Source organism: Sardina pilchardus, chromosome 24 (assembly GCF_963854185.1).
Source record: "Sardina pilchardus chromosome 24, fSarPil1.1, whole genome shotgun sequence".
In the NCBI taxonomy this organism is placed as follows: domain Eukaryota; kingdom Metazoa; phylum Chordata; class Actinopteri; order Clupeiformes; family Clupeidae; genus Sardina; species Sardina pilchardus.
In genome coordinates this window covers 13,461,241-13,483,740 of record NC_085017.1, presented here as the reverse complement: position 1 = coordinate 13,483,740, position 22,500 = coordinate 13,461,241, and the positions used below count along the sequence as shown (strand labels likewise).

The 22,500-nt window shown below is 46.3% G+C and overlaps 1 protein-coding gene across 1 annotated transcript in view; it reads left to right on the top strand.

Moving 5' to 3' along the window:
• Window positions 1–22,500, top strand: part of rapgef5a (Rap guanine nucleotide exchange factor (GEF) 5a) — a gene marked incomplete at its 5' end in the record, with an annotated part of 53,292 nt that overhangs the window by 594 nt on the left and 30,198 nt on the right. The window contains 3 exon segments of the mRNA XM_062528879.1: window positions 2,283–2,331; window positions 2,858–2,934; window positions 10,340–10,468. Of these exon segments, the coding sequence (XP_062384863.1) occupies window positions 2,283–2,331; window positions 2,858–2,934; window positions 10,340–10,468 (255 nt within the window).

Genomic DNA, 22,500 nt, shown 5'->3' with positions numbered 1-22,500 from the left:
TACCCAGAGCTTCTCTCCGTCTCTTTGTGTGTGTGTGTGTGTGTGTGTGTGTGTGTGTGTATCCTCCTGGCCCCTCAATCTTCAGCTCGGAGGCCCCTACGGCATCCTCTATCTCTGAAGTTCAGCTTCGAGCTTTCACGAGGAGCCGGCAGAAATCCCATCTGTCATTTAAACACAGCCGGCAACTGCGTCTGCCACAATGGGACCTGCAGTGAATCCATCATTCTCACTGTAGACGTGCACACACACACACACACACACACACACACACACACACACACACACACACACACACACACACACACACACACACATACACACACACTACACATACTCACTCACATACATACACATGCACACACATACTGACTCTCCCATATATACATATATCATACTCCCCACACACTCACATGCACTTACAGACAGACACAGATACACACTTCTTCTCTCTTATATACTGTATACACACACACACACACACACACACACACACACACACACACACACACACACACACACACACACACACCAACACACTCTTATCAGCAGTCATCTCGTCCTCCACATGTCGGGAGGAGTTGGACCAGCATACCTCTATTAGCTGAGAACAGCATTTTGCCTTCAGGGGTCCATTTCCCCCCCTCTCATCTCCACCCCCACCCCATAAAGACCCCCCCCCCCCCCTATTTAAGAGGCGTGCTGAAGCTCTAATAATCCTACATCTCTCCCCATGGTGCTGAAGTGCCCCCCCCAGGAGACCTGATTAGCTCAATCAACCCAGTTCCTGGAAGTCCACCAGGGATTGTGTTTTTTTCCACATGATATGTAAAACTGATCAGGTCTCATAAGTGGTGTAGGGAGCCCTGAATACAAGTCCCTGCTCGCTCAGGTCAATCAGTCTCCTTAATTACTCATTCTGAATGCTGCTGTCTAGCTACCAGCCCTGCAGGACTCGTATCATGTGCAGGGCATATCATTTGAATCGTATTAACTGTCGGGGATAGGGTCTCAAGAACACACACACACACACACACACATCCGCGTTTGGATCAGATTCCATTTCCCACAGATCTCATCGTTATCATGTACAGTTTCCACACGTCTCAAACAGGTCACAGAGGTCTTCAGCTCCATCCTACACACTAAGCAAAATGATAATCAGAAATTGATTACTCGTAGCAATGACGTTGAGAACCAGTTCTAGCAGGAATGGGCAAAAGGCCAGAGTAAAGTCCTGCACATCCATTTTCATGGTTACTCTATAATGAAATATTTTATATGGGACCCTTTCTATTGGCACAATCTAAACTAGATTAGAGTTGTTTTAAAACAGACTCTCACTTCCATGTATTTCATATTTTTTCTTCACATTACAAACCGAACAAAATACAGAATCACTAAATACATTTGCTCTGCCCACCTCACCTTTTCAGAGAAAGAAAGAAAGAGAGAGAGAGAGAGAGAGAGAGAGGATGAGGGAGAGCAAAAGAGAAAGAGAGAAAAGGGATGACGGAGAGAGTGAGGGAGAGAGAAGGAGAGTTAGAGTGCAAGAGAGCCAGAGAGAGAAGGGAGGCATAGGTGACCGCTGCTTCATAAGACTGTTACATTGCATTATTGTTGTAGAAATGTAGCATTATTAGACCTTGTGGCTCCTTTTTGCCAAGGTCACATGGTTTGGAGGTTAAAGAGAAAATGTTGGGAGTTAAGTGTAGCATCTTGATCTTTGGTCCCAATGTGAAGAAAAGGCCTGAAAGCAGCTGCTTGGCCCTGAGGAAGCTTCACTGTTTCACATTCTCTTACAGTGATGATGTAACGATCATGTTTGAACCACAACTGGTGTGTTCCATGTTGTGCAGAAAGCTGTGTTGTCTACAGAGGCACATTTAGGTTTTCCAACAAGACGACTCCAAGCGCCCTCTTTTTAGATTATTAGAATATAAAAAGGGCCTTTATATTCATGACTTGGCCATTTTAAACCTCTAAGAACTTAATAGCAAGCTGCACTGCTTGCTCCACGGTGTAATCAAATTATTAACAATCCCGGCGTTTTGGTCATCAGTTTATTAATGAATAGGTTGTACCGTGGAACAAGTACTGTTGCACTCTTCAGGCCTCTTGCTCTTAAGTTGTTCTTGAAAAATAGCTGCACCAGCAGTATAACCTAGCAAGGTGTCAGGCTCCTCTCTGTCCTCTATGAAGTCTTTAAATACTCCAACTTTTAGAATTTAAAAACTCATTTTGTTAGAAGTTGTGTCTGAGCATTTCCCTGTACTTATCCACAGGTCCAAAATGAGCTGGCAGCAGCACTTGCTCGGAAGGCAAGAAAGTCAAGTAAGCATGTTTTGGATTATCTTACATATCCAATACCACTAGGCTAAATATTCCATACAGTATGTTCATATGCATGCTTCACGTACTTGTAAGGATGGGAAAACGGTATAAAGAAATGAATAATCTACTGTAATTTTAAAAGTATAATCTGTCCTCAGTTTGTACTTTAGAGTGCTTGATATTATATATATTATTATATGATATATTGTATGTGAACCTGAAATGAAGATTGAATTGAAAATGTATTTTGTTTGATAGTTATTTGGTTCACTCCTTGTTGTAGAAATGATTTGTGACTATGGGTGCCTCTCATGCAGCGTTTATACGTCCTCCCTCGCTCCTCGATGCCTCAATCCTCACTGATCTACATAAAGCATGATGGGGGGGAAACAATGGGATAGTCTATCCAGTGTTAGTTATAGATCAGTGGGAACGCCCCTCGAGGATCAAGCATCGAGGATCGAGGAGGCATGTTGAGAGGCACCCTATGTGTGTGAGGGGTAACTGCTTGTTGGTTTGTCTGCAGTGTCCGAAGAGGAGTCCTCCGAGTCTGCTGAGAGCTCTCCACAGGAGACCCCCAAAAGCAGTGACGTCCAGGCCAAAGTAAGACACACACACACACACACACACACACACACACACACACACACTCTGGAGTGCGTGATTGAGGTGTTTGGTCAGTTTTCAGTAGACTTCTGTAGTTTTTTATGGTTGATGGAGACCAATGTTATTCACCTGGGATGTTGAATGGAGTCGACACATTGCATAATAACACTATGAAAAATCTCCCCCAATACACTTGCCTTTGAGAAGAGGAGGCCTATCTCAACATTTTGAGCGCGCAAAATGTATCCACCTATTGAGCTCATCTGTAAACTGCTATTTTGAAGACAAACTTGCAAAATGTGACCTTGCCCAGAGGTTGGGGGTTATTCGGTATTCACAAAATGTGTCTTTCATCTGGCAGTGAATGTAATCTTTACCCTACAACCCTGATTGGCGCACGCTCAGGCCATGTTTACTCGTGATAAGCTCTAGCAAAGTGGGACAGAGACGTTTTGAAAAAGAGATACAAGTGTATCTGTAGCAGAGTATCCAAAAGGGTCATTCTGTGGGAAATCAGAAAAGGTTGTTGCTGGACTGTGTCAGATTGTATGGTGACCTTGTCTGTAGGTGACCTTGTCTGTCTCATGAATGAATGGGTGCCAAAACCAAAGGCCTGTAAAATATTTCTGTTCAAATCGTATGCCTTCATATATTTTCAGCCCTTCATATTGCTTCAGTTTTGCAGCCTTAAAAACATGATCTGGGAAGCAATGTTTGGGCATTAATATCTTGAACATTTCTGTTCATAGCCAACCCAAATGAAGACAAATGTGTTTTCAGTTTGACTAAACCATTACAAGTTTGTACAGCATGCTCATTGACATGTTTGTCCTCCATCCAGCAGGCTAGGAATAATAATTGGAATATTAATGGTCAAGCAATGACCTCCAAGAAGAGGCCCATTTCTGAGAGTGTAAAATGATTTATGATTTAAAAAAATAAAGAATAGAAATAAAAAAATAAGTCTTAGTTTGTAAACAAACTTTGAGAAAAATCTGAGATGGTGCATCAACCATTTTCCCGGATTTGATTTAAGACGGAATGAGCCAAAATGGAGAGCAAGAGGAGAAAATGAGAAGGAAGGAGAGAGAGAGTGTGTGAGAGGAGAGAGGGACTTGGGAGAGAGGGGGGGGGGGGGGCGAGGCCGTAAGTGTACATGAGGGAAAAGATCAAGTCTGAAAATGAGAACATGTGAAAAAGAAAAGCAGGATAGAGGAAAGAAAGGGTGGAGGAGGCACTGAGAGGGAGAGAGGGAGGGATAGAAAAAGAGAAAGAGTGACATTTATGCAGCCTACAGAAAGGAAAATGTCTTTAAATGATTCAGCAACACAGGGGAACAATGCGAATCCCTGCGTCACATGGCCTGTCCTGACAACGCTGACATTATGACGAGAGCCACGGCTAAATTAAGACCCCGGGACGCGTCCGTGTACCTTACCCTCGCACGTGGGCGCTCGTCGCGTGCACACACACACACACACACACACACACACACACACACACACACACACACACACACGTGTTTGTGTGTGCTCATGTTTGCCTACTTGTTTGTATAAAGCCCTGTTTTTGTCTTTTGTACTTTGAGTGTTTTTAAAAAGAGATGAGATGAGTGGTGAAGAGAGAGCGTGAGGAAGAAAGAGAAGGAGGGAGAGAGAGGGAGGGAGGGAGGGAGAGAAATAGAGAGAGGGAGAGAAATAGAGAGAGGGAGAGGTAGAGGAGGGCAGGGTAGCATTGATCAAAGGAGATGAGAAAGGAGTGAGCAAGAGTAGAGTGATAATGGAGGGGTTTTTGGAGAGAGGAAGGTCATGGCTTCAGGTGCTAGAGAGATTGGGGGAAAGAGGAGAGAAAAGAGAAAGGGATGAAAAGAGAGGGGGTAAGGGAGGTCAAAGAAATAGGGGAGGAGGGCAATGAGAGACTGCAGAAGAGCAAGTTGGGAGAAAATGTGGGAGAGAAATTGTGACAGAGATAGAGCGAATTAAAGAGATAGAGAGATAGAGGGATAGAGAGGGATATTTGTGTATGTCCAGAGCAGGGGGAAGGAGAGAGAGAGAGAGGAAAGAAGGGAGGGAGAGAGAGAGGGAGGGAGATGGAGAGGGACAGAGTGGGTCTCTTGGCATGTCTTCAAACAGGGGAAACCTCTTTGCTCTATCTCAATCTTTTATCAGCTGTGCCATCGTCAGCAGCACAAGCCTGGGAACACGGAACCTATGGTGCTCTGGAACACAGACCACAGAACATCCCACACACACACACACACACACACACACACACACACACCCTGCTGGGGTTACGAGAAAGTCCTGACACACCCCTGATACACACACACACACACACAAACAAGCACACACATTCTTATGTAACCAAATCAACACTTTGACTCGTGTCCCATTTCTGTGTTAAAAAAAGCTCTGTCCAGTTTCATGTTTTTGGTTATTTATTTACGCGGCCTCTAACGAGGGCCTCTCAGGAGGAAATGAGTAGTGGGTAGGGGGCTGTGGGTTTGGGTTTGTGTATGTGTGTGTGTGTGTGTGTGTGTGTGGGGGGGGGGGGTTGAGCAGGAAGTGCATGGGGGGACTGGGGGACTCTGGGCAGGGTTTGGGGTTGAGACAGGGCCTGAGAGAGTTGTTATCATGGGTGTTTTCTTAGTAAACAAGTCCAAGAGCGGGAAGGTGGCCGGTGTGGGGGGGCAGAAAGCAGAAAGCAGAAAGCAGAAAGGAGTGTGTGTGTGTGTGTGTGTGTTTATATCTGTGCACATTGGTGTAGTTTTTCAGTTTGTGCAGTTGTCATAAAATGCGTGGTAGTTTACAGTAACTGCTGTTGAGTATTGTATTAATTATTTATTTGAGAGTATGTGTGTGCGTGCACCTGCATGAAGATTATTGTGTGTGTGTGTGTGTGTGTGTGTGTGTGTGTGTGTGTGTGTGTGTGTGTGTGTGTGTGTGTGTGTGTGTGTGTGTGTGTGTGTGTGTGTGTGTGTGTGTGTGTGTGTGTGTGTGTGTGTGTGTGTGTGTGTGTGTGTGTGTGTGTGTGTGTGTGTGTGTGTGTGTGTGTGTCTGATGTGTACCTTTTTTGGTGTTTTGTCTATGTGTGTCAGAGTGCGTACGTGTGTATCTGTTTGTGTGTGGGTGTAGGTGTGTCTGTATTTTTTGGGCAGTTGTTGCCTGTAGTCAGATTTGGCTCTCTTCTCTACATTGTGACAGAAGGGAGTCTCTGTAGACTCCTTCCAGTGCTAGCAGCCCTTCCGCTACCTCTGTACATTCGTGTGTGAGCGTGTGCTGTATTTGTGTGGTGTGTGTGTGGGTGTGGGTGCTATTTGTTTGTGTGTGTATGGGTTTAGTGAATGGGTTTATTTGTGGTTGAGTGTGTGTGTTTTTGGCGTGTATTAGATAAGTGTGTGTGAGTGTGTTTGGAGAGCAGGATGTAACCGTAAAAAGAAAGCGCCCCTTCCTCTCCCCTCTCCCCTCCTCCATAGTGCAGCCCCGGGCCGGCACTCTCGTCACAGGCGCTGCTGCTGCAGGTAATGACAGCCTGCACGTAATAACAGGCCTGAGACTGCTTTGTCAGTCTGCCTGTCTGCCCGCCCGGCAGTCTGTCTGTCTGTCTTTTCTCCCTCAGAACAGGGGCTGGACCAGGTCAGCAGCCCACGCTGTCTGCTCGTCATTCAGAGACACGCACACACACATACACACACGCACGCACACACGCACACACGCACACACGCACACACACACACACACACAAATACAGTACTGTGCAAGGCCATTTTAGGCATCCATTATATTTGCTGTTTTAGCAATTATATGATGACAATATATGTTTATTTCTTAAATTGTACTCACTAGAATTCAACTGGAAAATAAAAACACACACACAAATTTGCATTTCTAGTTCAGGCTCCAGTCCTTTGCATCTATTTGACTGGTTCTTTTTGCAGTGTTATAATGATCTCGCGAGGGGGAAGCTGAAACCGGTTGGCACTGGTTCTTGCTCTGACACAGTGGTGTCAGAAGTGTGAAGGAGATTTTGACAGATCAAAGGTCTTATTGAAAAGCTCCTGCTGGAAGAGTTCACTGCTCACCTAAACTGGAAAAAGCATGGCCAAATATAGCTATTTTTGGCTTTTTGCCTTTTATTAGTACAGGACAGTGAAGTGGTAGACAGGAAACAAGTGGGAGAGAGAGAGATGGGGTGGGATCGGGATATGACCGCAGGCCGGATTCGAACCTGGGTCCCCGTGGGCACTCGGACCCGTAAATGGTACGGGCGCTGTAGCCTGCTGCGCCACAGCGACCCCCCAATTCAGAGAGTCTTGATAAGGCAAGCTGACATTCTATTCCCAGCAGGGAATGCAATGAAGAGGGGCACCGGAGATGTACAGTCTGCTTCAAGTGGCTCCTCCACTATTAGTGCCATGACAAAATAAATGCTCTTGACATGGCAGCGCCAGTTTGAGCTACGGTCAAGTCAGCAGCTAATCTAGAGACCCCCATCGTAGCTGGATCTACCAGCAGCTTTTGGCTCCGCCTCCGACTGGTCATTATGACACTGCTAGAACAACACACAAAAACTGGTCATTATGACACTGCTACAATAGAACAACAAACAAAAACTGGTCACATTTTGCTAGAGACTAGCTAGAGACAGACATTGGACTGGTATCAGAGCAAAAACTGGTCATATTTTGATTAAGAGTGAGTGAGAGTGAGAATGTATGCACACACACACACACACACACACACACACACACACACACACACAGAGCAGCATACTAGAGTGCCACTCTCTGTTTTCTCTCTTGTCAGTACTCTCACTCTCTTCAATGCTCACTCTCCCCAACTCTCTATATCTCTCTCTCTCTCTCTCTCTAACTGTCTCTCTCTTTCTACCTTTTTCTTCTCCTTCTCTGTGCGGTGGCTGTGTGTCCTTCCTGAGTCATATATCAGCACTTTTGCTCTTAAGTGAGCGGCGCGTGGCGGATGAATATTTGAAAAGGGCACCCCCCCGACGTGAGCACAAGAGCCCTGCTGAAGAGCACAGGCAGACGTGGGTAGCATGACATATTCATGCCATGTTAGCCGTGTGTGTGTGTGTGTGTGTGTGTGTGTGTGTGTGTGTGTGTGTGTGTGTGTGTGTGTGTGTGTGTGTGTGTGTGTGTGTGTGTGTGTGTGTGTGTGTGTGTGTGTGTTAGGTGAGCCCAGCAATTACAGTATGAGGAGCCCTCTCTACTTTCTGAGGTTTACGCATGGGTCAATTTTCTCTCTTTTCCTCTCCCTTTCTTTCTTTTTCTCTTTCTCTGTCTCTTGTTTTCATTTCTCTCTCTCTGTTTCTTCTGCTGTTGTATTATAGATGCTGTCCTCCTTCCCTCATAGAGACTAATCCACCCTTTCCTATCCACCCCTCTTTCCCTCTCTCCCTCTTTTCTCTCTCTCTCTCTTCTCTCTGTGAGGGGAAGTTGAGGTAGCGTAGCTTAGCCCAGTAGAGTCCACTAAAGCCCATAGAGGTACAGTACGCTTATGAGCTCTCTCTTCCCTCTGCTACAGTATGCTGGGGGATTTTTCTAGGGGCTTCCAGTCCAGTCCTGGCCTTTAATGTGTTATCCTTTCCTGACCCCCATGTCCCGCGTCTCCTCTCCGCCGCATTGTTCCTGTGGCACCATGGGATTGATTCACCTCACAGGAAGTCCTCCGCTCTGGGCCAATGGCACCACGGCGAAGGGTAAATAAACAAAGCCCACGGCCAGCCTGGACTGCCTGATAGCTGATAGTCCAGCACACCAGAGGCCCGGTTCCCAGTTCACTCTGTTTAGGTCCCCCACCACCATAAGATAAGTGTGTGTGTGTGTGTGTGTGTGTGTGTGTGTGTGTGTGTGTGTGTGTGTGTGTGTGTGTGTGTGTGTGTGTGTGTGTGTGTGTGTGTGTGTGTGTGTGTGTGTGTGTGTGTGTGTGTGTGTGTGTGTGTGTGTGTGTGTGGTGGAAGCCGTATCTAAATGTGCTCTATCGTATAAAGTTGTAATCTAATCTCTTCATATGGACTCATATCTACATCAAAGGAGCTCTATAAAGCTCAGACCCACTGATGTAGTCCAGTGTAGTTTCAGCCAAGAAAATCAGATGCATAGGAGATCATATACAGTATGGCCCACATAAGCTCTGTGAGCCAATCATGTGCAGTCTTCACACTGATACAGTGCTCCATGACACACACACACACACACACACACACACACACACACACACACGATAATATGCTAACTGTTTAACACGGCGCACTGTACACACACCTGTTTCTGATGTTACTGATTGTGTGTTTGAGTGTTTGCATGTTTTCTGTACAAACACACAAACACTAACTGGAGCAGACTAGCTTCAAGGAAGAGGGAAAAAATGTCCTGGAGTTTCCCTTTCCAAGGCACAGACAAAGGGAGGGAAGAGCTACAGTACCTTCAGACCTCTGTTCCATTCATGCCCTTTCATTTTCTCTCTTTTCTTTTCAGCTCTGCGCTCCCTTCCTTCTATCTTTCCATTCTCCTTTCACCACTCCTCAACTCTCTCTCTATCCCCCTCTCTCTTTATCTGTTTATCCCCCTCTTCCATTCTCTATCTCTCCTTCTGTCTGTTTTCTCTTCTATAATAGATGTTGTCATACTCCTCTCATAGACTCTTAGCCAAGCTTTAATATCTACTCCTCTCCCTCCCCTCTCTCCTCTGTGTAGAGGAGGAGCTATCAACTCACACACACACACACACACACACACACATCCAGGCACGCTTCAGCTACTTACTCTTACACATGCCCCCCCCTTCAGATGCTCTCAGTGTGTGTGTGTGTGTGTGTGTGAGTGAGGGAAGAGGAGGAGAGAAGGAAACTAGAGGGAGGAGATCGCACACCCGAGCTCACACACCCCCTCTCGCTCTCTCTTTCTCTCTCTCCCACACACACACACACATACACACACACACACACACATACACACACACTCACTCACATGAGGAGTCAGTCATAGACACCTTGCAAGAGAGCACCTAGAAGGTCCACTTCTTCATCACTCTCTCCACACTGCTTTTGGCAGGAGACTGATACTCGCTCTCTCTGCCAACTCTTTGCTGTGTGCCTGTGTGATGGTGCTGAATACTTTTTGTTTTGATTCTCATCTCTGGAGATCGGACTGCTTTATTTGCTCTTTTCGGGAGGTTTCAAGTCGTTTTGTTTCGGGGTTTACAGTGCTTTAGCTGTTTTCTTTGCTTTGGGTGTCTCCAGGAATTGAGTTTTTTTTGTGGGGGTTGTTGAGACTCCGTTTAGTTTTTGGGATTGGACTTGTGTGGGTGGAGAGGTGAAGATGGGGACCATGTCGTGGGACTGCGGGCTCAAGTACCTGTTCTCTGTGCCCCCGGTGCTGCAGCAGGGGGGGGTGTGCGGGCTGCGGCCGCCCGACGAGCTCTCCCGCCTGGAGATGGTCCAGAGGCTCGCCAAGGACGGCTGCCGCTTCCTCCAGAACCACAACTACCGCCTGCCCGACCGGACCGCGCCGGTGAGTACCTGTTTGAGCGCCTCTCTCTCTCTCTCTCTCTCTCTCTCTCTCTCTCTCTCTCTCTCTCTCTCTCTCGCTCTCTCTCTCCTCTCTGTCTCTGGTGCTTTTTTCTCTCTCTCGCTCTCTCTCTCTCACACACACACACACTCTCTCTCTCTCTCCATCTCTCATCTCCGTCGCTTGCTCTTATCACCATTTCTCCATCTCTGTGGTGGCACCTGTTGCTGTGGTAACAGACCCTGCTTGTCTTGATACGTTTGTTATTATCTCATGATAATTCCATGTCATTTGCATTTCCTGCCATGTGTATCTAGGTGTTTATGGCACTGCTAGTGTTCACTTTTTTGCACATCTACAGTAAATGTTGGAAAGTTTGTATATATATATAAGTAAGCTGAATCCTGATACTTTGAATCTTCTTTTGCTTTTTATGATTATGAATTTTATTGTGTTATTTATTTGATTAGGTACTAATTGCACTAATTATATCACATCTGCAAAACGTCATTCCCTTGCTTACATGTTCATGAGTGCGATTGAGTTCCAACCCGGAGGCATGTCATTATGTAAAACTCGGCCCAAACAAACAGAACCCGTGTACGACATGACACCACACGCTTGAAGTAGCGCTCCGCTTCAAAGGGATTCCTCCTTCTCCTGTTTCACCTGCTGCTGTCCTCACAGGGAGAGTCCGTGGCTCTCACACACTGAGGCAGGCTGGCGTGAGTTGTTGTTGCAGGAGGGGGTGGTGTTGCACGGTGGTGGTGGTTGAGGTCTTACTCTCGCGGCGCTGGCGGTGAAGCGATGGGCCTGAACTCTTAAACTCTCCCGCCGAGCGCGCGAGCGAAAGAGACGTGCCGCCTGGCTGGTCTCGTGTAAACAAGGCATCCTGTCGCACCAACTCAGCCTGAAGGATTCCTGGACAGGGAGGAATTGTTAAGGCATGCGCGCACACACAAGAAGACACACACACACACACACACATATTCTCGTGCACACAGACACACACCTACTACACCTCCACACTCTCTGTCACACAGACACACACACACTAACACTCGAGACACTTATGTGCAAGCTCAGACACACACACACACGCACACACACGCAGACGGACAGCAAGTCTGGGGATGCCTGTTGTGCCGCTGCAGCCAGGTTAATAGTGCCTATAGGGCGTGCAGCCACGTTTGACTAATCACACGGTAACGCTAGACTGTGTGCTGCAGTGAGGAGCCCATTGTTGCTACTCAACCTGTTATGTCCTCATAGCTGCTGAACACCTGCACACCTCTCAGTCCTCTAAGTGTAGAGTCGAGTGGTGATGGTTTTATTGTGCACATCAGCGGTACATACAGCATACTGAGTGCATCCCTTTCATGTGTAGACAGTATTGATTTACAGTATAAATAAATGCTTAGGGCTTGTTTAGGTGAAGAAGTATTCAAGAGTCAAGAACCTGGTCTGACTTTCATTCTCAGAGTGATGGTGAGGGTCTGAACATGGTTATAAATGGTGGTTACAAATGAACTACTTTGTAAGTGTTTCATAACCTGTTGTGTTCTCCTCCTCTGACCTCTTTTCCCGACCGAATGGAGGTGTCATTAATCATCCATTGGGAGTTATTGCATTATCTCACTAATCAGGTATCTTGCTCCTGAAACGCGTATGCTGGCTTTTTATTGGCTGCCGAGTTGCTGATAAAGTGCTCTGATTGGCTGTCCTCACAATGTCCAGCGTTCTGTCTCTCCCTTCCTGCCATTCATTGCTCCTGGCGAGCTTTCGCTCTGTCGTCATAGCGATGTTTCAGCTCGGGGCCACGGCTCTATAATGGGAGATATTTATAATCCGCCGCCCCCAGTGCAGCCGTTTCCACGGCGATTGACCATATTAAAAAGTTCAGCTTGCTGGCGTCCGTGCGTTCGTACGTCAGCTCTTTCAGCCCTCGGCCTTGATGGCTTTAGAGAGTGTCGATAAAATCAGAAATGGTTACAATGCTAACCACTGTGCTCATGGTCTTACACACACACACACACACACACACACACACATGGTCACTACACACTCTCTCCTTCACACGCACACACACACACACACACACACACACACACACACACACACACACTTTCACTACACACTCTCTCCCTCACACACACACACACACACACACACACACTGTTGGCACCGGTGCACCCAATAACAGGAGTGGTGTGGCCCCTGACCCGTGCAATCGCAGGGCGTTTGGTTATGTAAGCCCTCGTGTCTGTGGCCATAAAAGTCCAGGCTGTTGCTGAGACAGAACCAGAGCCAAGCTGCAGAAACACACACACACACACACAACATTGTCTTGGGCCTCACACTCAAACAGGGGCTGCTTTGCTTTGGTATGTGTGTGTGTGTGTGTGTGTGTGTGTGTGTGTGTGTGTGTGTGTGTGTGTGTGTGTGTGTGTGTGTGTTTTGGTGTGTGAGAGTGAGTGGGCGGTGGACACAGGGTCGTTATGTGATTGGGGAGTCTGTTTCCTTTTGGTCAGTGTATGTGTGTGTGTGTGTGTGATAGGCTGTTTAGTGTGTGTGTGTGTGTGTGTGTGTGTGTGTGTGTGTGTGTGTGTGTGTGTGTGATAGGCAGTTCTGTGTGTGTGTGTGTGTGTGTGTGTGTGTGTGTGTGTGTGTGTGTGTGTGTGATAGGCAGTTCAGACAGGGCTGGTTATCTCACCTTTCGTGCGCTGGAGAGTAAGAGCAAATGAGCTCCATCATGGCGGCGATTAACAGGATTTAAGGCTCTGGATCAGGGGGCTCAGGAAGAAGCCCTTTCCTCTACCACCGATGGGTCATATGTGTGTGAGTGTGTGTGTGTGTGTGTGTGTGTGTTTGAATGACTTGATTTGTGTGTGTGTTTGAGTGTGTGTTTGTTTATTTGTTTGTCCTTGTATGTTTGTGTGTTGCACATGTTGTGGTCTGGCACTTTGTCTTGTGTGTGTTTTGACTGATGTAGGGGGCGTGATGTTTTCTCCTCCTGACTGATACCCATGCATTGTCCTTTCACCGCTCCTTTCCAGGAATAAGACCCCTATCACTGCAGGCTAGTGGCCCCCCTGCCCAAACTAGATTACCACAGGCCATGTTTGAGGAAACAAGGGGTTACAGCTGAATATACATACACATGCATGCACACACACACACACACACACACGTATGCACATACACATATGCACACATATGCACACACTCACACACACACACACACACGCACACACATATACGTAAGTGCTCAGGAACACAGGAAAGGAACACAAGTGTTTCCTGTTGGCTTTCCATGGAGCAGGCCGCTTTCCTTTCCTCTAAAGCGCTCTCCTGTACGTCAGCCAGAAGATCTGTCAGCCCTTTTCCCCTGACCGTGAGAACACAGCGGACACCACCCTCGCTAGCCCCCACCTCGCTAGCCCCCACCCTGCGCCCTGATGGAGAGATGGACATATCCAAGAACACACCTTTTCGTGTGATTGGATTATAGCGATGCAAAGTCATCAAAAAGAAGACTTAATTCAATGGCGGCTCTGTCCAGTTTCCAGGCTGTGACAGCTTTTAGTAGAACCACACTGATGGGAAGAGTGAGAGACGAGCTAATGGATATAAACTAGAGATGCACCGACCGCTCGGCCGCCGATCAGAATCGGCCGATTTTCACGTGATCGGCCACGACCGGCGACCGGCCGGTCAGTCTGAGACATGCCGATTTTATGCCGGTCAAATGCACTCGCACCTACTTGTAACAACATCACACAGCTGAGTTAGCAAAGTTTGATGAAGCTAGCAAAGGCTAACACTCAGGGCTGGATAAAGCGCTAATGCTGAGTTTTTCTATGCAGCGAACGCTGTGCTTTGCCATATTGCGTGGAATTTACTAAGCTGTCACTAGGTTACGTAAACAGCGCACATCACCGCCCGTCTTTGCCGCTAATTGCGTGCTCACAGCTGAACCACAAGCGCTGTCACAAGCAGCAACATAGCCACGGCAGGAATAAACATCGTTTTGCTTCAGTTTGCCACATTAGCATGTATTCTTTCACACTAACACAACAACAAAGTCCGATTTACACATTTAGAGGTTTATTTCATTACCTTTTGTCTACTCACGCCTGTATGTTTATGTTTCTTCTAAATTCGCCAAAAGTAAGCATTCTAACATGTCATACACTACCGCGACCGTGATACAAAACATATCATGTGTGGTGTCGTTGGAAAGCTGTGTTTCTCCTGCATGACGTTATGCCATCCAAATATGGACACTTCCTTTGTATCCGCAAGCAATCGCGAAAGTTCAAAGAAGAGTGTAGTAGACTGAGTATGCATGCCATTGGCTGTGTTTCAAGGCTGTTATCTCAAAATCAGTTTTTTGTAATTTTCCAACATCTCAGCCTATGTAGCACCTATACACCAAACTTTCCAGTTATACACTTATCCGTAGTCTGAAGATATTTACAGTTGGATATTGTATGTGAGAAGAAAAAAATAGTAGTCCTACAGTGCATTTCTATTAGTAGTGTGTGAAATGAATGTCCCACACTGGGAATACTGCAGCTGAAGAAGACTTGAAGAAGAATCTGTCTATTCACATTTTTTTACCAGCCATTGATAAGTTGATTACATTTCTATATTAACATGTTGTATTAAAGGAAGGATAGAAAATAACTCTAAATAATTTTGTGTGCTGTAAAGTGGTTAGAAGATGCAAATCGGAATCGGCTAAAATCGGTATCGGCAGGTCAAATTCTATGAAAAATCGGAAATCGGAATCGGCCAAAAAATTGCAATCGGTGCATCTCTAATATAAACACATATTAACTTTGAAGCGTATTTTGTAGCAATACACAGACAAGCTTTACTATTTATACATTTTTAAATCTCTTTTTTTTTTTCAAATGCTAACTCTGCCAACTCCGGTATCTGGGGCTAATTCCGCTAACTTGTAGCGGGGCTGTCTGAGACAGTCATGGGATCCCTCCACGGTCTACATCACCGGTGAGGCCTGTTCTGGGCTCCACTGCCTCTCCAGTGTTGCCTGCCTGTCTGGTGTGATGTTCCAGTGGGGAGCTTTGACGCTACGCTAACAGGCTAATGGGCTAACAGGCTAATGGGCTAACAGGCTAACAGGCTTAACTCCTGTGTAGAGAGACACAGCCAGGGCAGGTCAGGGGAAGGCCAGGGGGTTAGCGCCGTGGCAGTGGCAGCCTGCTGGCTTGGTGTGATGGTGGTACACAGTGTTGGGAAGGATACTTTCAAAACGTATTCCGTTACAGAATACAAAATACATGCCCTAAAAAGTAATTTGTAACGTATTCCGTTACGTTACTCAGTCTGAGTAACGTATTCTGAATACTTGGATTACTTCCGCATTGAATTGCGTTTTATAAGTGTAGGAATGCGCCCATCAAATCCAAAATTCGGGTGTGTTCGTCTGTTCCAAATGGCTGAATGCGGCCCACGTAGGCCTATACTGTACGAGAATATGAATTCAAGTTGGAACAGGGGCATAGCCAGAAATTATAAGGTGTGTGAGATTTTAGGTGGCATCAACCCAGTAAAAATGAGGGGTGCAGTGCAGATATAACCGGTCGGTGGGATTCAATTTACCTGGAAATGTAAACACCTACTGCATAGCCTTTATCAGTGCTCTCAAAAATGAACGTGATCGCTAAATGACAATCAAAAACCGCACGTTAAAATAGGCTACGCTAGGGCCTACTCGCAAGAATAATAAATACACTTGCATACAGTAGGCTGCATCATAATTCATTTTAAAACTTAAATATAGCCTAAATCTACTTACAAACAAACAACCCATGAGCTATTTTAAGTTGGAATGAAAACCTCAGAATGAATGCAGTGCATATTAAGATGGGTTTCATCGTAGCCTAGGTCTAAATCAACACGTGAACCAGGCTTTGTTTATTGATTGCTAAGACTTTATAACCGATTGGCCGAAGTAAGCAATTAATAGGCCTACTTGGGAATATCTTTTGAACAGACATCAAGAACCACGGTCGGAGTTACTAACACTTACTTCACTCCAAATTTGCTGTCAGTTATCTCCGATGGCGAGTCCATAATGCGCGCTGGCTGCGTTCTGACGAGTGCAATGTGGCTAGTGCAAGACGACGGGGGTTGGATTTAAACATGGAAATAATTTAATCTAGATTGCTTTCCGGAAAATGCATGGAGTTGCCTTAATTTATTTACAGAGTGAATCAACTTCGAAACAGTGAAGTATCCTCATGTAATCCATTGATTTCAACAATGTAACTGTATTCTAAATACCACCTGTTTAAGTTGTAACTGTAACGGAATACAGTTACTCATAATTTGTATTCTAAATACGTAACGCCGGTACATGTATTCCGTTACTCCCCAACACTGGTGGTACAGCACCTTAAGCTTTTTCCACTGCAGTCTACTTGCTGAAAGGGTGAAGCTAAAGGTGGACACACTCTTAAAACAAATGTGTTGAAAACAACACAACTTGTGTCCAAATAGGAACAGCACAGTTTGTGTTGCTTCCGACACGTTGCTTTTGTTATTTGTTACACAACATGTGCTGAAAATAGCAAGACTTGCGTTGTTTTTATTTTTTTAAACACATCTCTGTGTCCAGATAGGGACAACACAGTTTGTGTTGTTTCCAACACATTCATTTTAAGAGTGCGCACGTGCAATCTCACCATGCGGTTGACTGTAATGTACATGATGAATATGTACCAGGCGACTTCACAGAAGAGAGTCTCGAAACTGAACTGACTTGAGAGCCAGATGGAGACAGACGCTGGGTTTCAGTTAGTGTGAGGTGTTCATAAAAATGTCTATGACCCAGTTGTACTGCAGAGCTCCCAGAACTGCAGAGCCGCAAATCCCAGAGCGGTTCAGCCTCACAGCACGGGCCCGTGAAGCAAGGCAGACATAACCAACTCTCAGAAATACTGAGAGTCTCACTCTGGTGAACCCAATACAGCACAGTTCAGCACAGTCATCAGCAGCATGGTACAACAATGACACAGCGCTAGATAAACAATATATGAGAACACAATAACATGACAGCATATCATTACACAATCACACATTAAATGAGTTATTATCCCACAGCACAGAGTAGTTGATCGAGCAGCATGTCATCACTTGAGGTAGCGTTTGAGACAATCAGGCTGTAAGTTGGTGTGGTAGTAGGGGCCCCAGCCATGGCGCGCACCACACGCCGGCAACCCGGTTTCGATTCCCGCCCCGTGGTCCTTTCCGGATCCCACCTCAACTCTCTCTCCCACTCGCTTCCTGTCTGTATCTCTACTGTCCTATCCAATTAAAGGCATAAAAAGCTAAAAAATATATATACTTTAAAAAAATAATAAAATAAATGATTGGATTGGGCCAAAGTTCAGCAGCACAACATGCTTGACAAACAGTGTGTTACGACACATTCATCAACAACACATAACAGCATGGCACACAATATCACAATGCATCGCAGCATGCAGGAATCTTGGTCCTCAGCACGGAGCAGTCCAAGCTGTTGGAACGGCACGGCATCACTCTGGGCAGCCCCGGCCTCATCCTCATCCTGTCCAAAGCCTGCACTCCAGCCGAGGTGCTGGAGGGATTATGAGGTAATGTCCTGACAATGGAGTGGATGACATCCACACCACGGAGGAGAGGAGGACAGGAAAGAGGGGAAGGAAAGGGAGGAATGAGGCGTTGCGGGAGGGAAGGAAGAGAGGAGGGAGAGAAAAACGAGTGCAGCTAAAGCCGGGGCTCGCACACACACCAATACACACACACACACACTCACACACACACGCACACACACACACACACACACACTCTCACACTCACACTCGCCGACCAGGGGCCTTGAATCCCTCATCTGCTTGTGTTGGCCTGGTTTTCATTTGGTGTTGGTGGGTAACTGACCACATTGTGAGAACTGGCTGTGATCACGTCTGTTCCTTTGTCTTAAAGCCTCAGAGTGGTCAACTTCTCACCCCTCGCTGTTTGTCTTTGTGACACATACACCCAAAGGGGAACGTACAGGGAACGTTTGAGATATCTATACTCGAGAGTAGGAAAGCAGTTGTGTCATTTTAAGATAGTCTGAACATGAGCGTGGGATAGCAGTTGAGCTACAGCTTCTGATGTTTACAGCCTATGTTGCTATCACAGTGTAGCAGATAATCACCTTGGTTACAACACAAAGATGCCCCGTGATAAGAAGACCAGTCTTCCTGTTTCTGTAACCTCCAAAGATTATCACACTCTCCTTAGGCTTCTGTTGTGGCCTGTGTCGGTCTCGGTGGATGTCTGAAAATAGCAAACTAACCTTCTCCAATCTACTCCATTGTGTACACTACACTATTGATACCCTTTACCCTCACCCTTAAAAAAGAAAACAAAAACACACACTTCAACGACTTAATCAGTATACTCTAAAAAAAAAACCCTCATCTGCTCCACAGGCTTCTAGCGTATGCTTATGGTTAGCATGAGTCTGCTCTCACACTTTTACAGCCTCTGTGGATTAGCGTTAGCCACATTCCCATCCCATCTGAACTGCGGGAACATCTCCACATAAAGCATCCCTGTAGCATTGCAATGATGTGTCTCCGTTAAGGCCCCCCTCACGGACCTCTCCTTTCCCACTCTCCTGCAAATCTTCGACATCTCCCAGGCCTGTCAAACCGCATGCATTCACTCCTCCTGGTCCTCTGCAGACCACATGAAGAATTTTGTTGTTAAGAACAGAGACACCCCCGACTCCCACATATCTCCCCCAGACCACTCGAGTTCCAGACCCGAAAGCCAGGGAACAAGTTATGTAAGCGTCACATACTGTTCTTGGAGTCCCGGCCCCCGCGCTCTCACGCTACGGTCTAAAGCGTCGTGCTTTTAGCCGTCGGTCGTCGGTAGCATATTTTGACTGAGTGGGTAATTGTTGATTTTGCGCAATAGTATGTTGGGGCACGTTCTAGTAGTGTGTGTGGCTGTGTGCGTGTGTGTGTGTGATTGCAGCTGTGTTTGGGACTGGCTGCTGAGTTCTGTGGTTGTTGTCGTTGGATACGGACTAGAGAAAAGAGGCCCTGGGAGAGTTAAATGTTTTTTTCGTCGTTGTTATCAGGTACATCACCCGCGTTTTTTTTTTTTTTTTCCAGTGCACTCTGAGGGCCTGTTTGTTAATTTTGCCATTTTGACAACGTTGCATAACGGTAGACCGTTCTGATTGATGCGTTCCATCAGAACTGACGCAACTTTTTTTTAACCTCTCTCTCATGCCAGGCGCTGAGAGAGAAAGGACAAGTTCACAGGCTTGTAAGCTCACTCACACACACACACACACACACACACACACACACACACTTGTTTCTTTGGAGGCCCGATGGGCTGCAAAGTGATCCCCTCCACATAAATGTTGGTAGGGAAAAAAGGGGGGAAGTGTCTAATGTTTGGATTAGATCGGATCGCGTCGGGGCAGGACCTCGCATACTATTCACGGAATGTTTGAGAACGTTCTGGAGAATTTAGGCCAGCCGAGAGCCCCTGTTAGGTAACACTTGTGTCTGGGGGTCTCGTACGGGTCGGCCTGCAGTGACGTCAAACCGCTAGCTCCTGACCTCTGCTGGAGGACGTGGGGGCAAGGGGGGGTCACGTCAAAGACTCCCCGTGTTTGACTGGAGGAAGGGTTCTGCGTTTCCTCTTGTCTGAGCGTGCTCAGTGAGAATGTTCATCCTGTTACAGACAGACACCCAGGCCTTCCTGCAGGTGCTGGCTCTTCCCTGGCAGACAACTGTCACCCGCTAATGGTCCTGCCCTGTCCCTTTCCCCTTCCCACAGTCCTTTGCTGTGGCCATTCATTTCCATGTTAATTGCTGGTTATCAACCTTACATAAACCTTTAGCAGGAGCGGGACTTAGCTCGGTTGTAAGGACATCTTTGCATACTTGGCTGAGATACTCTCTCACCCGATAACGTAGGCCAACATTTTATCTCTCCGATCACTCAGACATGATAGCACATAAAAGTCCTGCAACTGCTTTGGTTCTCTCCCATGATGCCGTTCTGCACAGGTGAAAGGTCAAGTGGTAGGCCACTAGGAGTCAAGAATCTGCAGGACTTTGAGAGGCTTTGAGCTTGACCCTCTGCTCTGCGGTCAGATCTTAGGAACATTACCCTGGAGTAATGCCCATGGATGCAGTGTGTGTGTGTGAGTGTGTGTGTAGTGAGTATGTAAGTGTGTGTGCAAGGATGTGTTGCAACCTTCCGTAAGTGGCCTGTCTCATTGTCTTTGAGATGGTCATTGTGTTTTATGTGTGTTTGTGTTTGTGCAAATCTTTGAGATTGTTTCAATTGCTTGGCAAACTTAAAAGTATGCTTGGGTGTTGATATTAATGTCAGTGCACTCGAAATGACATAAACCAAAGATTGCATTGTTGTGTGTGTGTGTGTGTGTGTGTGTGTGTGTAAGTAGTTTTGTGTGTGTGTCTGTGTGTGTCTGCGGTATGTACTGTATGCGCCTGAGCTTTGTTATGGTTGGGTGTGCTCCACGAGCAGAGGTCAGGGTCTGGTTCTGGGACATTCTGTCCAGCGACCCTGGCCTGCGTCATGCTTTCATTTTTTGGGCCCCTGGCACTCCACCCCGTCTCCCGCCGTCCTGCTGCTGTGTTGCGTTACGTGAGCAGCGCTGTTCAGCGCACCAGGCTGGCAGCGGGTTTATTCTAAAACCCTCTTTGTGTGGATGCAGAGGGTGCACTTCCCCTGTTCTAAAGCTGAACTGGGGTTAAGGTCAGCTGAGCCTCGTGGTGGTTGCTACCGCTCAGACAGCGCTCGAGATGGACCTAAGATTTCTCAGTCCTGAGTCTAAATAACTGCCACCCATGCTGTGCTGTGTTGTGCTGTGCTGTACTCTCTCCATCTTTCCCTCCTGTGAACTCTGACGGGTACTGATCTCTCCACTGCCATGATTGATTAATAGCACGTTACTGATATAGATCATGTAGCATATTTTAACATTTGAGGAGTGTTGTATGATGATGCATGTATTTGCAAGGCATTCCAGAATTCTATCACACAGATCTAGAATCTGTTGCCTGTTGTTTGAGTTCATTGTCACATCATCAAAACGTTGGCAACATTCAAATAATGTTGTTATGCAATGAATGTGATGTTTGTGATTGTGTATCAGAAGGCACTTGACGATGGCCCTGAGCTTTCTAGGAGCAACAACTGTAAGTTTCTGTTGCAAAATGTTTTTTGTCTTTCAACAACGTCATGTGTCTTGGACTGTAGTCAAACTTTTGACAAATTGCAACCATGGAGGAAAGAACTCCACTGTGACCTTGTCTTAGGGATTTGAATAATGCTGACATTATTCATCCATTCATTATTCAAGTAGAGAGATGGCTATGGCTATGGCTATGGCTATGGCTATGGCTATGGCTATGGTTATTTAGCAGACGCCTTTGTCCAAAGCGACATACAAATAAATAGCAATACAAATTAACTGAGTGACTTATTTGATTGCCATTCCCATCTCACTGCCCCACCTCCCACCAGGCCAGTGCCCAAAATCACTGTTCCACTGACAATACCACCATTCTCCCCAGTCTGCAATTGTTCACTGTTAATTCAATTTGAAATCATTTGTAAACTCTATAGTAGAGATCATTTTTATATCAAATTGAAGATCATTCCAGGAAGTAGGGACACCATAACAGCACAGAGGCTGACTTTCCCAGAATGGATGAGGAACCTTGAGCATCAAACAGTCTTTTGATCTGCTCTGATAGGAGCCAAAATTCCAAACAAGCATGTTTGAAATATAACCTGGTAATTTCCCAACAATACCTTTGTAGCTAAACAGATGCCAGTGATAATATCTCCTATGTGTTAAAGATGACCAACCCACTTCACCACAGAGGGCATAATGATGACGAGTGCTATGAGCATTATGACCAAAAACACTGTAGATCTTGAATCTGAAACACGGATATCATTTAAATTCA